Here is a 12,854-nt window from a genome sequence, read left to right on the forward strand (position 1 = left end):
TCTCCTTCTCCTTCTCCTTCTCCTTCTCCTTCTCTTCTCCTTCTCCTTCTCCTTCTCCTTCTCCTTCTCCTTCTCCTTCTCCTTCTCCTTCTCCTTCTCCTTCTCCTTCTCCTTCTCCTTCTCCTTCTCCTTCTCCTTCTCCTTCTCCTTCTCCTTCTCCTTCTCCTTCTCCTTCTCCTTCCCCTTCCCCTTCCCCTTCTCCACCCAAACCCCTCAGGATGCTGCAGCAGCCTCGGGGAGGATCTCACCTGCAGTTCCTCTCGTTTCAGTGTGCCTGGAGCACACCTTTGGTCCCGACTGCAGCCTGACCTGTGACGACTGCGAGAACGGAGCCACCTGCACGGCGGAGGGCGGCGGCTGCCACTGCCCGGCCGGCTGGACCGGCGTGCTCTGCAACCAGAGTGAGTGGCAGCTCTGTGCCCTGCTCTGGGAGTGCACTGGATGCAGCCCTGCAAGGCTCAGCCTCGTCTCTCCCTCTCCCTCCCCAGCTTGTCCAGCTGGAACCTTCGGCAGCAACTGCAGCCAGAGCTGCCGGTGCCAGAACGGCGGCACCTGTGACCCGGCCACCGGCGCCTGCCGCTGCCCGCCCGGCGTGGCCGGAGAGCTCTGCCAGGACGGTGAGTCTGCCATCCCCTCGCCTCTTGTGGTGCTGGGGGCCATCCCTGTCCTCCTCTCCCTGGGGTATTGACCCAGCAGAGATTTGCCATCAGTGGGTAAATGGCTGTTCTGGCCATCGCTGATGCCGCTTTCAGATGTTCCAGATGTGCCTCTCTGAAGTGTTTCCTGTGGGGTTCCCTACACTGGTGTCTTGGTTTGAAGGACAGGTGTCTGCCAAGAAAGGCAGAAGCTCCTCTTTGAAATAGAGAATTTACGTCCTCTCCTTCCCTCTCCTTGTTTGAATCAGGAATTTTAAGGCAGAGATAAGGGGGTAGGATTAACAGCTCTTTACTAATACATCTAACCTTACAAACCCCAACCCCCACCAACTGGTCCTTTTGTGGCTGCTCACCAGCAGCATCTTCCAGCTCTGTTGTTGAGTCATCCCAGTGAGAGCAGCTCGAACACATGCCTGCTCCATCAGCCACTGAGTCTTGTGTGGAAAAATGTCATTTTAAAAAGCAAAAGGAGTGGTACTCTTCTCCCACAAAACAGTGCTCCAGGTGTTTGCACTCAAAGACCTTTGCAGTTGCTGTTCACTGCTCATCCATGACTCGGGGCAGAGATCTCTATTTCATGGGGCATTCAGGGCCAGATAGAATGGAAAGAAATGTCAAACCCCCAATTTCCATGGTTAATTTCCATGGTAACTGTGGAGGTATTTTCCATTCAAAGCATTGGGAAACTGTGACAGCAGTAGTTACCCAAAGTACCCAAAGGAGGTGTCACTGCTGATGGTGCTTATTTCTTGCTCCCAAAGAGTTAAAATTTGGGGGACATGGTTTGAAAACCAGAAAGAGGGAGACAACCAGAGATTCAGACAAAAGGACTTCAGTCACATGTTAGGAGCATATGGGAACTATTACTGAAGAAGGAGAGTGAAGCAGAATGCAAATGAGCACAAGAGATACCCCAACCTCTTCTTTCTGTAGGAAGGAGGCGATTGAGAGGGACAAAGAGAAAACAGGAAGGTAAAATTAAAATAAACAATGCAGAATTGTTCTGTTGTTCCAGGGTGGCATTTCCTCTGCTCCTCTCTTCGTAAGAACAAGGCACGTGCTGCTGGGCAGCTGCTGGCCAGAGCACTCTGCTGACACAGCCCGTCTGCCATGTGCTTCCAATATTGAGATCTTTAGCATAACAGAGAAAAAACAATAATTTTATCCACTTAATAGTGCAAATATCCCTGTGGCTTTTCAACAGGAGCAGCCTCATGAGTTGCTTTCTCCCAGAGGACAGCCTTGACCTCTCAGAGCCCTGTGGGTGGGTTATTTCTGTCCCAACCAGCAGAGCTGCTGGTCACAGGGAGTGCAGAGCTGATGGGTGCCCTGGAGCACCACGAGGAGTGGCAGCAAGTCAGATCTCCTGTGACACAGCTGATTTGGAGCTGTTGCAGGGAATCTGATCACTCTGCCCCTGGCTGCATCCCTTCCCTCAGTGCATCCCTGTCCTCACACGGCTCCAGTTCTGTTGTTTGTCTCAATTTAAATGACCTGCTGTCCTGGTTTGAAGGACAGGTGTCTGCCAATAAAGGCAGAACCTTCTCTTTGAAATGAAGAATGTAAACCCCCCACTCCTGCAAATTATTATTATAATTTTGAAAATAAGGGGCTCTCAGGCAAAGATATGGGAATTAAGAATAACAGTTCTTTACTAGGAAAATCGAAATAGTAATACAGTATTACAAAGAACAGTCCCAATGCTGACAGAGTCAGAAAACAACCTGACACCCTGTCAGTCAGTCAGGGTGTAGGCAGCAGTCCCATTCAATGCATCTTCCTGCAGTGGCAGATGTGGTTCAGCTGGAGCAGTGCTCCTGTAGAAGGTGCAGTTTTCCTCTGAAGGTCCAGAGATGATGTGGAAAGGTCTGGTTTTCCTCTGGAATCCGGTGGAAAGATGGATAACTTGCTCTTCAAAACCTCAGTTTTTATCTGGGTAGGAAATGTTTGGCTCCTCCCCTGGCTGGAGCATCTCCCAGTGGGATGATGGAATTTTATCAGTCATGCCCTGGGACTCACTGGCCATGAACAGGAGATATCTCCTGGAGGGAGGATGGGCTGTGGGAAGATAAAGATGATTGCCCAGCTGGTTTAAAGATGGCCCATGAGCAGATAATGTGTGCCAGGAGATCAGGGTCACTGCCCCAGCTGGCTGCAGAAGGTGGGACAGAATCCACATTTCTGGCCACATCAACCCAACACAGCTGCTGAAACTGGCTCATCTTCCCAGGAAACCTCTCTCTGTTTTTAGGGTGCTCCAAGGGATTTTTCGGGAAGCACTGCAGGAAAAAGTGCAACTGTGCCAACCGGGGTCACTGCCATCGGATTTACGGAGCGTGCCTGTGCGATCCCGGCTTGTACGGCCGCTTCTGCCACTTGGGTACGCTCGTCCTCGTGGTTACCCTTGGATTCCAGCCTTCTGGGAAGGAGGTTCCTGCCCCTCTCCCTGGGGGCTGACCAGCTGTTCCCTTTCCCTGCAGCGTGCCCCAAGTGGGTGTTTGGGCCGGGCTGCTCGGAGGAGTGCCAGTGCCTGCAGCACAACTCGCGGGGCTGCGACGCCAGGGACGGCTCCTGCCACTGCAAACCCGGCCACCACGGCCAGCGCTGCCAGCACAGTGAGTGGGGCACACACACACACCTTCAGCTGGCTTGGAACAGACCTTTGGGATCATCAAGCCCAGCCTATGACCCAACACCACCTTGTCACCCAGCCCATGGCACTGAGTGCCACGTCCAGTCTCTCCTTAAACACCTCCAGGGACGGTGACTCCACCAGCTCATTCCAACACCTGACCCCCTTTGTGAAGAATTCTTCCTGATGTCCATTCTAAACCTCCCTGGCACTGTTTATGGCTGTGTCCTCTTGTCCTGTCACTGTTCCCTGGGAGCAGAGCCCGACCCCCCTGACAGCCCCCTCCTGTCAGGGAGTTGTACAGAGTGATGAGGTCTCCTGAGCCTCCTCCAGGATAAATATCCCCAGCTCAGGACTTGTGTTCCAGACCACTCACCAGCCTTGTTGCTCTTTTCTGGACATGCTCCAGTCCCCTCTATGTCCTTCCTAAATTGGGGGCCCAGAATTGGACACAGCACTCAAGGTGCTGCCCAACTTGTGCCCAGCACAGGAGAAGAATCATTGCCTTGGTCCTGCTGGCCACACCATTCCTGATCCAGGCCAGGTGCCATTGGCCTTCTTGGCCACCTGGGCACACTGCTGGCTCATGTCCAGCCTGCTGTCCATCTGTGCCCCCAGCTCCCTTTCTACCACTCTGTCCCCAGCCTGGAGTGCTGCAGGGGTTGTTGTGGCCAAAGTGCAGGACCCACTTGGTCTTGTTCAACCTCATTTCCCTGGATTTGTCCCATATATCCAGCCTGTCCAGGTCCCTCTGCAGAGCCCCCACCCTTCAGCAGATCCACACTCACACCCAGCTTGGTGCCACCTGGTGTCACTCTGTTCCCCCAGAGCACCCCCAGAGCATCCCCCTTTCTCCTCCCATGGCCTCTTTTCCCCATTAATTTTCTTGAGGGAAAGCTCTGCTTGCTTTCCCCCCTTGCAGACTGTCTCACCTCTTGCTCGCTCAGGAGCACACGATGCTCACACTCAGTGGTCAGCAGGAGCTGTGTGGTGGGTGGGGACAGCTGTGACACTGGGTGACACCCAGGGCTGGGCTCTGCCAGGGGCAAGGAGTAACTTCAGAGCTTCTTTCTGTCTGATTGTGGTTGTTCACAGGCTGTGACCCCGGGTTTTACGGGGATGGCTGCAAGAAGAAGTGCAGCTGCTCTCCAGGAGTGCCCTGTGACCCTGTCACCGGGGAGTGTCACCAGGAGTGTCCCCCGGGCTATCACGGCCAGCACTGTGACCAAGGTAAGGCAGGGCCCTGTATGGCAGCTGTGTGTGTGCTGGAAACTCACCAGGCCTCACAACTGTGCTTTACAAAACAACACAAAAGCACTTACAGGATCCCCTGAGAGCCCCAGCCCACTGCAGGTGACCTGATGGGTGGCCAGTAGAGACTTCAGGGGACACAGGACCTGCCATCCACAGGTCTCTGTGAGACACTGACACCTCTTTAAAGTGGGAGAGTGAATTCCTTGTATAAAATGGGCCTGATTCAGAAAAGGAGAACAAGGTCTCACTTCACCGTGCCTCTGGACATCTCTGTGTTGGTAGATGGAGGTGATTGGGATCTAGTTATTCTTCCCTGGCCTTGATGTCTATTCACTTCCAGGCAATCCCTGCCCAGCACACCAAAATCATATTTTCTGCTCTGTTCTCTATTCCATATTGAAATTCTGTTTCATCTGCAAGTGCAAAAGAGTATTTTACATTTAATTTACATTGGGGTTCAAACTTCTGCCTCTGCATGAACCTCCTAGAGCTCTTTCCATGATGGGCTAGTTGATGGGATGGTGACTGAACTGCCCAGCTCTGTGTGTGCTCTAAGGGTGCAGATTTCAAGATCCTGGGGGTGGTTTGTGTGCCAGGGAGCTTCACTTTGGGCAGACAAAGGTGCTTTGAGAGAACCTAAAGGCAGTGAGTCACTGGCACGAGGTGATGATTACAAAATATGAACACGGCGCTTGGAAAAGAATAAGTTCTGCCAACCACAGAGCTGAGTGTTGACTGAAAAATCAACCCACTCCTGCTCTTGTGTGGCTGGGGCCTCCTGAACCCACTGCAGCTGGTTGGGTCCCACAGAAAATGCAAAAGTTGGACACTTGAAGACAGCCTGCAGCAGCAGAAGACACTGCATGGAGAGGTTGGAAGGGGCCAGCATCAGGATTTGGATTGGAGCATCCCAGGAGTTTCTGCACTAACTGATGTTCAGCCAAGCACTGCTGTACTCCAGCCCAGAAGCTGCAACCATCAGCCTCACTGATCTCTCAGCACAGGGTCGTGGTGCAGAGCCTGACAGGACTTGGTTGGAACAAGAGCTGCAGAAAGCAGAAAAATCCCAATGCAAGCGCTACCATGGTGCTGGCAGGAGAGATGGGAGCAGCTCCTGCAGGGCTATGCTCCCTGGCTGGGTCTGGCAGCCCTGAGCCCCCCGTGCTGGGATGCTGTGGAGTCCCTGGAGTCCCTGGAGCCTTGTCAGGCTGGGTTCTCCTGCTCAGGATATTTTAAAAAAGGGTAAGAAAGGAGCTGAAGGCTGTAGGGGGGAGTCACAGGAAATAACACAAATATTTGTATAGAAATAGCAGGCTCTTGGCTGTTGTTTGGATCTGGAAATTATTAAAGGGTGAAGACAAACATCTGCCATCAATTAGCAAAGAGAAGGAATAACAAAAACTCCACTGTGTCACTGGAAATGGAGGCGCTGCGTTTCCTCCGCGGTTTGTCAGAGCCGCCGTGCTCGCCTCTGCTGAGGCTTTGCAGAACATTGGCTTTGGTGAGCCTGGAGCTCTTGTGGGGGACTCAGAGTGGATGTGAGGATCTTTGGTCTGGCACCTTCAGTTTGCACATCACCAGCTGGTTGTTAATTGTGGCACGGGGTACAGGGATCAGACGGAGCTGGGATCAGCAGAACCACGCTGGCTTCCAGAGCAGAGGGAAGGATGAGCACTTATTCCTCCTCTGCATGAGGATTCTCCTTCTTTCCTGCTTTCCATCTGTGTCCTGCTGCAAACCTGTCTGCTTCTTAACATCCTTGTGCTCAGGTCCTGGAGGCATTCAGCCAGGGAGGTAAAAGCCCTCACAGCATCTTGGAGAAGCCAGGAGGTGGTTTGGTGTGGGGCTGTGACCCTGGTGTTCTGCACCCCAGCACAGAAACAGCAGGGTGGCTTGGGCAGAGTCCTTGTCCAAAGACTGGACACCAGTTTGGCCCCCTTTTTGGGGATGTGAGTGGTCATTCTTGCACCAAGAAATACTTGTTGAAAGGACACACAACAAGAGAGAAGTGACAGGCAGACAGACCAGGGCGGTGGTGGCAATGCTGGAGGTGATCAGTGTGGCTCACAGAGTGGTCACACCCAGGCTCACAGAATGATTAATGTTGGAAAATACCTTCAGGATCATCAAATCCAACCTTTGAGCAAACCCCACTATGCCCACTAAACCATGAGCACTGGTGGGAACCTCTCACACTGTTCCCCACAGACCTAAACGCTCCTTCAGCCTGCAGGGCCAAGTTGGTAAAATGCTCTTGGGCACCTTGGGGGGGAAGTTCTGACCCTGCTGTTCTCCCACAGAGTGCCCTGAGGGGACATTTGGGCCAGGCTGTCAGCATCCCTGTGCCTGTGGAGAAGCACCCTGCGACAGGAGCACGGGGCAGTGCCACTGCCCACCTGGCAGGACAGGACACGACTGTGCCCAAGGTGAGCGTGGGCAGCAAACACTCAGGGATTTTGGTGTAGAGAGAGGGATTTAGTTGTAGACCTATTACTTTTATTTTACTAAAATTCATTCACCCAGTGCAGTTAGAATAATCTTCGTGGAAAATTAGAAAAAAATTGCAGCTTTTGCTTGTGAGTCTTAAACAAGACAATGAAAAAGATGAAGATGTTTTTGGCTGTCACAGTCCTCAGTGTAGGAGAGGAACCTTTTTTTATTGATACATGTTTTTAATTGCCTTCACCAGGTTACTCTTTAACTGCTGGAAAACTAGAGAGTCTGAAATTGAAAGCTTTTGCCTGATTATGCAGTACTGCAGCAGCTGGAAGGAGTTAGTCACATAGAGATGTCCTGTCCTAGAGTTTGGCTGAGCAACGGAACTACGTGTGCATAGTGCTTACCATACATTTCAAGCTGCTTTTTTTCCAGGCCCTGGAGCAGTTTAGGACCAGTTGGAGAAGGATTCTTGCCCTGGTTTTAGCTGTTTAGCCTTTTGCTCCTTCTTTGCAACTCCCAGCAGGTCCTGGAGCAGTGACTGATGTGCTGTCCGTGGTGTGACGGCAGCTGTGGAGTCCCTGTGCCAGCAGAACCATTTCCCACTGAGGAGCTCCCCGTGAGTGGCTGCAAGTCCAAAATTGGCATAGAAATCCTGGAGTGAGCTCAGAATAACACTTAGAGAGGGCTGACTGTGGACTGTGGGACAGGCACGGCCGTGCTGTGCTCACTGGTAGCTGCGTGCTGCGAACAAAAGTCCACGTCTCGCATGACCACAGCAGTGGCGGCGAGAGGGAGCCCAAAAGGTCACACATTTCCCTCTGCCACTGATCCCAGTGCTCTGTGTTCTCTGTCTGCTCATGCTCCAGCTTGCCCTGAGGGTCTCTGGGGGCCGGGCTGCCAGGAGATCTGCCCTGACTGCGCCAACAACGCCAGCTGTGACCCTGCCACAGGAGCCTGTCTGTGCCAGCCTGGCTACACTGGTCAGCGCTGCCAGGATGGTGAGTGCAGGCTGGGCTGGGTCCCTCAGCTGGAATGTCCATCTCCAGCTGGAACGGGGGCATTTCTGCATCCAGTGACCAACCAGGCACTGCCACGCTCAGCAGGGCGGGCTGAGCACTGTGTAAATCTCTGTTTCCTCACTCATTGGGGTGTCTTCAAAGTCCCTCTAGCCCCATCTGCACTGTGGTAACTTCTGCAGCAGGAGAAAGGGAGGAAAATGCTGAGCCCCTCATCCCGTTCCTGCACTGGGGGGTCAGAGCTGTGCCAGTGCTCGTGGCTCTGCTGAAGCACCGCAGTCCCCAGGGGCTCTGCTGAGTGCCAGGGCTCCAGCAGCCACCTGCAGTTCCTCCTGTTTCCCTTGGCAGTGTGTGCACCCGGCTGGTTCGGCCCTGGCTGCCAGCTGAGCTGCAGCTGTGGGAATGAAGGACATTGCCATCCAGTGACAGGGACGTGCAGCTGCCCGCCCGGCCGGACAGGGCTCCACTGCCAGCGAGGTACAGCACCTGTGCTCTGCACCCTCACCCTGGCCACTCTGACCTGTGCCAACAGTGCTGCCATCCCTCTATTCCTCTGTGCCTCTGCAGGGAAATCTCTCTGAAATCCTTTTGGTTTTTCACTCTGTCTGTCCGGTGCTGGCAGTGCCACCGGCCTGTCTGCAGCTGTGTTTGTCCCTGTGCCCGCTGGTGAAGGCAGCACTGCTGTGCCCACGCTGTGCTCTCAGGCACACACCAGCGATGGGCTCCTGCTTTGTTTTTCCAGCCTGTGACCTGGGGCGCTGGGGCCCTGACTGTGCCCACGCCTGCAACTGCAGCAACAGCGACGGCAGCTGCAGCGCCGAGAGCGGGCAGTGCGTGTGCGAGGCGGGCTACACGGGCACCCACTGCGAGCAGAGTGAGTGCTGCCCCTGCCCTGCCGGCCCCTCACCCAGCCAGGGGCTGCAGGGAATGGCATTGCTCCAGCCCTGCCCTGCCAGCCTCACACCCAGCCAGGGGCTGCAGGAGCTCCAGGGAAAGGCATTGCTCCAGTCCTGCCCCTGCCCTGCCAGCCCCTCACCCAGCCAGGAGCTCCAGGGAAAGGCATTGCTCCAGCCCTGCCCCTGCCCTGCCGGCCCCACACCCAGCCAGGGGCTGCAGGTAAAGGCATTGCTCCAGCCCTGCCCCTGCCCTGCCACCCTCACACCCAGCCAGGGGCTGCAGGGAATGGCATTGCTCCAGCCCTGCCCCTGCCCTGCCAGCCCCTCACCCAGCCAGGAGCTCCAGGGAAAGGCATTGCTCCAGCCCTGCCCCTGCCCTGCCCCTGCCCTGCCGGCCCCGCACCCAGCCAGGGGCTGCAGGAGCTCCAGGGAAAGGCATTGCTCCAGCCCTGCCCCTGCCCTGCCCCTGCCCTGCCGACCCCTCACCCAGCCAGGGGCTGCAGGGAATGGCATTGCTCCCTCCCTGACCCTGCCCTGCCAGCCCCTCACCCAGCCAGGGGCTGCAGGTAAAGGCATTGCTCCAGTCCTGCCCCTGCCTTGGCTGGGATGCTGATGCTGTCCCCAGGGAGGCTGTGTGATGTGGGTACACAATGTAAGGGGTGGGTTAGAACCCATTGGTTCTTGTGGAAAAAGCAGCTGCCAGGTATTTTTATTCTATTCAGAGTCCAAGCTCCTGCCTTGGGATATCTTCTCTGGGGCAGGAGAGGACAGACTCCTCAGTCTCATTTCTTCCAGAGTGCCCAGAAGGGTGGTTTGGGCTGAGCTGTCGGCACCAGTGTCAGTGTGACAATGGAGCCACCTGTGACCATGTCAGTGGGGCCTGTACCTGCAGCCCAGGCTGGCGAGGAACCTTCTGTGAGCACGGTGAGTACCTGACCCTGGGGACCAGGGCTCCATCCCACAGGGCTTGTGCTCCCTGTCTGACTTTGTTATCATGTTACAGCAAAGAGAATTCTTCAGGATGTCGTGGGGGGAACAACAAATCTGCAAACTGCTGCCTCTGGTTTTATTTCTGGAGGGAAAAAGTCTAGGGTGAAAAAAAAAAAAAAAAAATAATAGGCTGCCCAGTGGTTGCACAGCAGCTGTGGTCACACAGGGTCTTGGAGCAGCCTCCTGGAGGGGGCCCTGTATGCATGGATCCAGCTCCCCCAGTAGCCTCTCCTGGTCAGGAGCCTCAAGCTGTCCCTCTCCTGATCCACCACTGCCCTCTCCTGTACCTGGAATGTCCACAGTGGACTCACATCCAATATCTGCAGTGGCTGCCACACTGGTGCAGCCTCACATTGGTGACAAAGGCCACCAAGGGGCAGGCACCTTTTGCCACTGGAATGGCTCCAGCTCTGCATTTTATGTGGATTTCTCCTTTGTTTTCCACAGCCTGCCCTGATGGGTTTTATGGACTGGAGTGTCGACGAGTCTGTGACTGCCTGAATGGAGCCCAGTGTGACCCTGTGACGGGACAGTGCCAGTGTCTCCCAGGCTGGACTGGCCCCCGCTGTGCCCAGGGTGGGTGTCTGTGCCTGGGGTGGGTGTCTGTGGGAGGTGCCCACCCTGCCCTCCATGGGCAGTCTGGAGCCAGGGCTGTCTCTGCTGCCAGGTCACAGCAACTGGAGATCTGGGTTGTCTGCTCCCCATTTGTGATTTTCTCTGTGTGGAGTTTAATTTGGGTTCAGACAAGGGGGGGCTGCCTGAGCATGTTGTGGTTAGATGTAATGAGGGCTTGGGCATCCAGCAAAACTGCTTCCAAGTAGATGAAGGTTGTAACACTGCTGGTAGCAGTGTCTGTGCTCAGATGTCAGACCTGTAGGATTTCCCTGTAACCCCACGAAACCCCCTCACGCAGCAGCCAAGCACCACTGACAGATCCTCTCCAGCCCTTGGCAGGGTTGGTAGGAGCCTGGCTGCTGTAATCCCCACCCAGTGCCCAGCACTCCTGCCTGCTCTGCTCCCCTGCAGCGTGCCAGGAGAACAGGTATGGCCAGAACTGCAGCCAGACATGCCAGTGCTTCAACAACGCCAGCTGCAGCCACGTCAGCGGGCTCTGCCTCTGCTCCGAGGGCTGGACAGGACCCTCGTGCCAGCAAGGTAACCCTTCCCAGCCCTGGCAGCATGGCAGCAATGCCATTCCTCGGGGTGGGTGGAGTGCTGCTGCTCTCACCTGAGCAGGTGTAATACCAAAAGTTGTTTTGTGGGCGGCTGAGCAGCCTTGGGGGTGTCACTGGTTGCTCTTGCACCAAAATCAGTGTTGCTCTGTATCAGACCATCCACCCACAGCGTGGCACAAGCCTCCAGATCTGTGTCCTGACTGGGATGTTTGTCCTGTTTCTCCCTCAGCCTGCCCAGCGGGTTTTTTCGGGAAGAACTGCCAGCAGCGCTGCCTCTGCCAGAACGGTGGCACCTGTGACCCAGCCACGGGGACCTGTGCTTGCCCTGCAGGCTGGACAGGGCTGGCCTGCGAGCTGGGTGAGGAAACAGCTGGGGAAACAGCTCTGGGGCAGACAGGTGCTGCTTTGGAAAGGTTTTCCTGTGGAGCTGATGTGCGAGGGGTTGGGGTTCACGGTCCTTGCTGTGTGTGGGGGGTGGTGGGAGCTGGGAGGGTGACCCCAGGACAGTGTCTCACCCACCTGTGCCCCTGGCAGCCTGTGCCCAGGGGCAGCACGGCCTGGACTGCCAGCAGCGCTGTGAGTGCCAGCACGGGGGGCTCTGTGACCGCCGGACAGGGCGCTGCCTCTGCCAGCCCGGCTGGACCGGCGACACCTGCCAGAGACGTGAGTGGGGCATGAGGGGGCTGATCTGGGCATCCACGGCTCTGCCAGCACCTGGTGCTGCACTGGGAGGGGCTGGGGGCTCAAGCAAAGGCAAAAAGTTCAGATTTCAGCAAGCAAGGAGCTGGCTGCACCGTGGTTTTGGCTGTGCCTCAGTTCTGCCCATTGCTGTTCTTTCTCCTTCCATGGAATCACAGAGGGGTTTGGGTGGGAAGATCATCCAGTTCCAACCCCAGCTGGTTCCTGTTGTCTGAGGGTTGTCCTGAAAGTGGTGGTGCACACCCAGAGCAGCCTGTGGCAGTGCTGGTGGGATTCTCAAGGGCACAGACCACCAGGCATCAGTGCAAAATCACAGGCTCCAAGCAGGGATGAAGGCAGGGCGGTAGCCCTGCGTGGTGAAACCAAAATGCCAAGGGAGGACCTTCCTCTGGCAGGGTTATTTTAATGAATTGTCCCCTTCCTATTCTTCCTGCTGTGTGCCCCTGTATCACACTGACCCTCAGGGCCTGGCTTTGGTCCCAAGCCCAGCAAATCATGGCATCTGTCCCTTGGTGGCTCCGTGTCTGCTGTACCCTTTGTTGTGACGCACACCCTGGCAACCTCCTTCCCATTAGGAAGGGTTTGGAAAGGCTCTTGGCCTTTGGAGCAGTGACAGGGACCTCATCACGTATCAGCACACCAAGCAGAGATCCACAAGCTTCTTCCCTTCTGGGGTCATGACACCTCAGCTTGGCACGTCCTTAAATCAGGGTGCAAAGTGCAGTGGCAGCACTGGCAGCTGCCACCTGGCACAAGGGAGCTGCCACCACAGCCTCAGCTGCCACCAGCCACTCTCAGGTTTCCTGCTGGGAATATTTTTCCCTTCAGGAGGCTGTAAACAGCTCTGCTGGCAGCTGAGGCTTGGCCACACAAATCAGCTCACTGGATCCTGCCACATCCTGAGGGACAGTGTCCCCTCCCAGCACTGCCACAAGCTCCCAGAGCCCCACACAGCCTCGGCAGCACCAGGCAGTGTTATGCACTTCTATAATTTCTTTCAGTATAAATGAATGAAGAAACCCACCCATAAGGTAGACATTATGTTGCTTTTTAAAAAAAGAACCAAGCTAGGGTCCTGCCAGCTCCCCATGGCTGCG

General features: G+C 55.4%; 1 protein-coding gene across 3 annotated transcripts in view; it reads left to right on the forward strand.

Moving 5' to 3' along the window:
- Nucleotides 1-12,854, forward strand: part of MEGF6 (multiple EGF like domains 6) — an 81,285-nt gene that overhangs the window by 60,058 nt on the left and 8,373 nt on the right. For all 3 annotated transcript variants that reach the window (XM_056508177.1, XM_056508178.1, XM_056508180.1), the window contains 14 exons: nucleotides 270-401; nucleotides 489-617; nucleotides 2,908-3,036; nucleotides 3,137-3,271; nucleotides 4,384-4,518; nucleotides 6,843-6,968; nucleotides 7,848-7,979; nucleotides 8,346-8,474; nucleotides 8,740-8,871; nucleotides 9,689-9,817; nucleotides 10,331-10,459; nucleotides 10,910-11,038; nucleotides 11,288-11,416; nucleotides 11,593-11,721. In XM_056508177.1, coding sequence (XP_056364152.1) covers nucleotides 270-401; nucleotides 489-617; nucleotides 2,908-3,036; nucleotides 3,137-3,271; nucleotides 4,384-4,518; nucleotides 6,843-6,968; nucleotides 7,848-7,979; nucleotides 8,346-8,474; nucleotides 8,740-8,871; nucleotides 9,689-9,817; nucleotides 10,331-10,459; nucleotides 10,910-11,038; nucleotides 11,288-11,416; nucleotides 11,593-11,721 — 1,824 coding nt within the window. The remainder of the gene's footprint in view (nucleotides 1-269; nucleotides 402-488; nucleotides 618-2,907; nucleotides 3,037-3,136; nucleotides 3,272-4,383; nucleotides 4,519-6,842; nucleotides 6,969-7,847; nucleotides 7,980-8,345; nucleotides 8,475-8,739; nucleotides 8,872-9,688; nucleotides 9,818-10,330; nucleotides 10,460-10,909; nucleotides 11,039-11,287; nucleotides 11,417-11,592; nucleotides 11,722-12,854) is intronic.

This window comes from Oenanthe melanoleuca, chromosome 21 (genome assembly GCF_029582105.1).
Source record: "Oenanthe melanoleuca isolate GR-GAL-2019-014 chromosome 21, OMel1.0, whole genome shotgun sequence".
Classification (NCBI taxonomy): Eukaryota; Metazoa; Chordata; class Aves; order Passeriformes; family Muscicapidae; genus Oenanthe; species Oenanthe melanoleuca.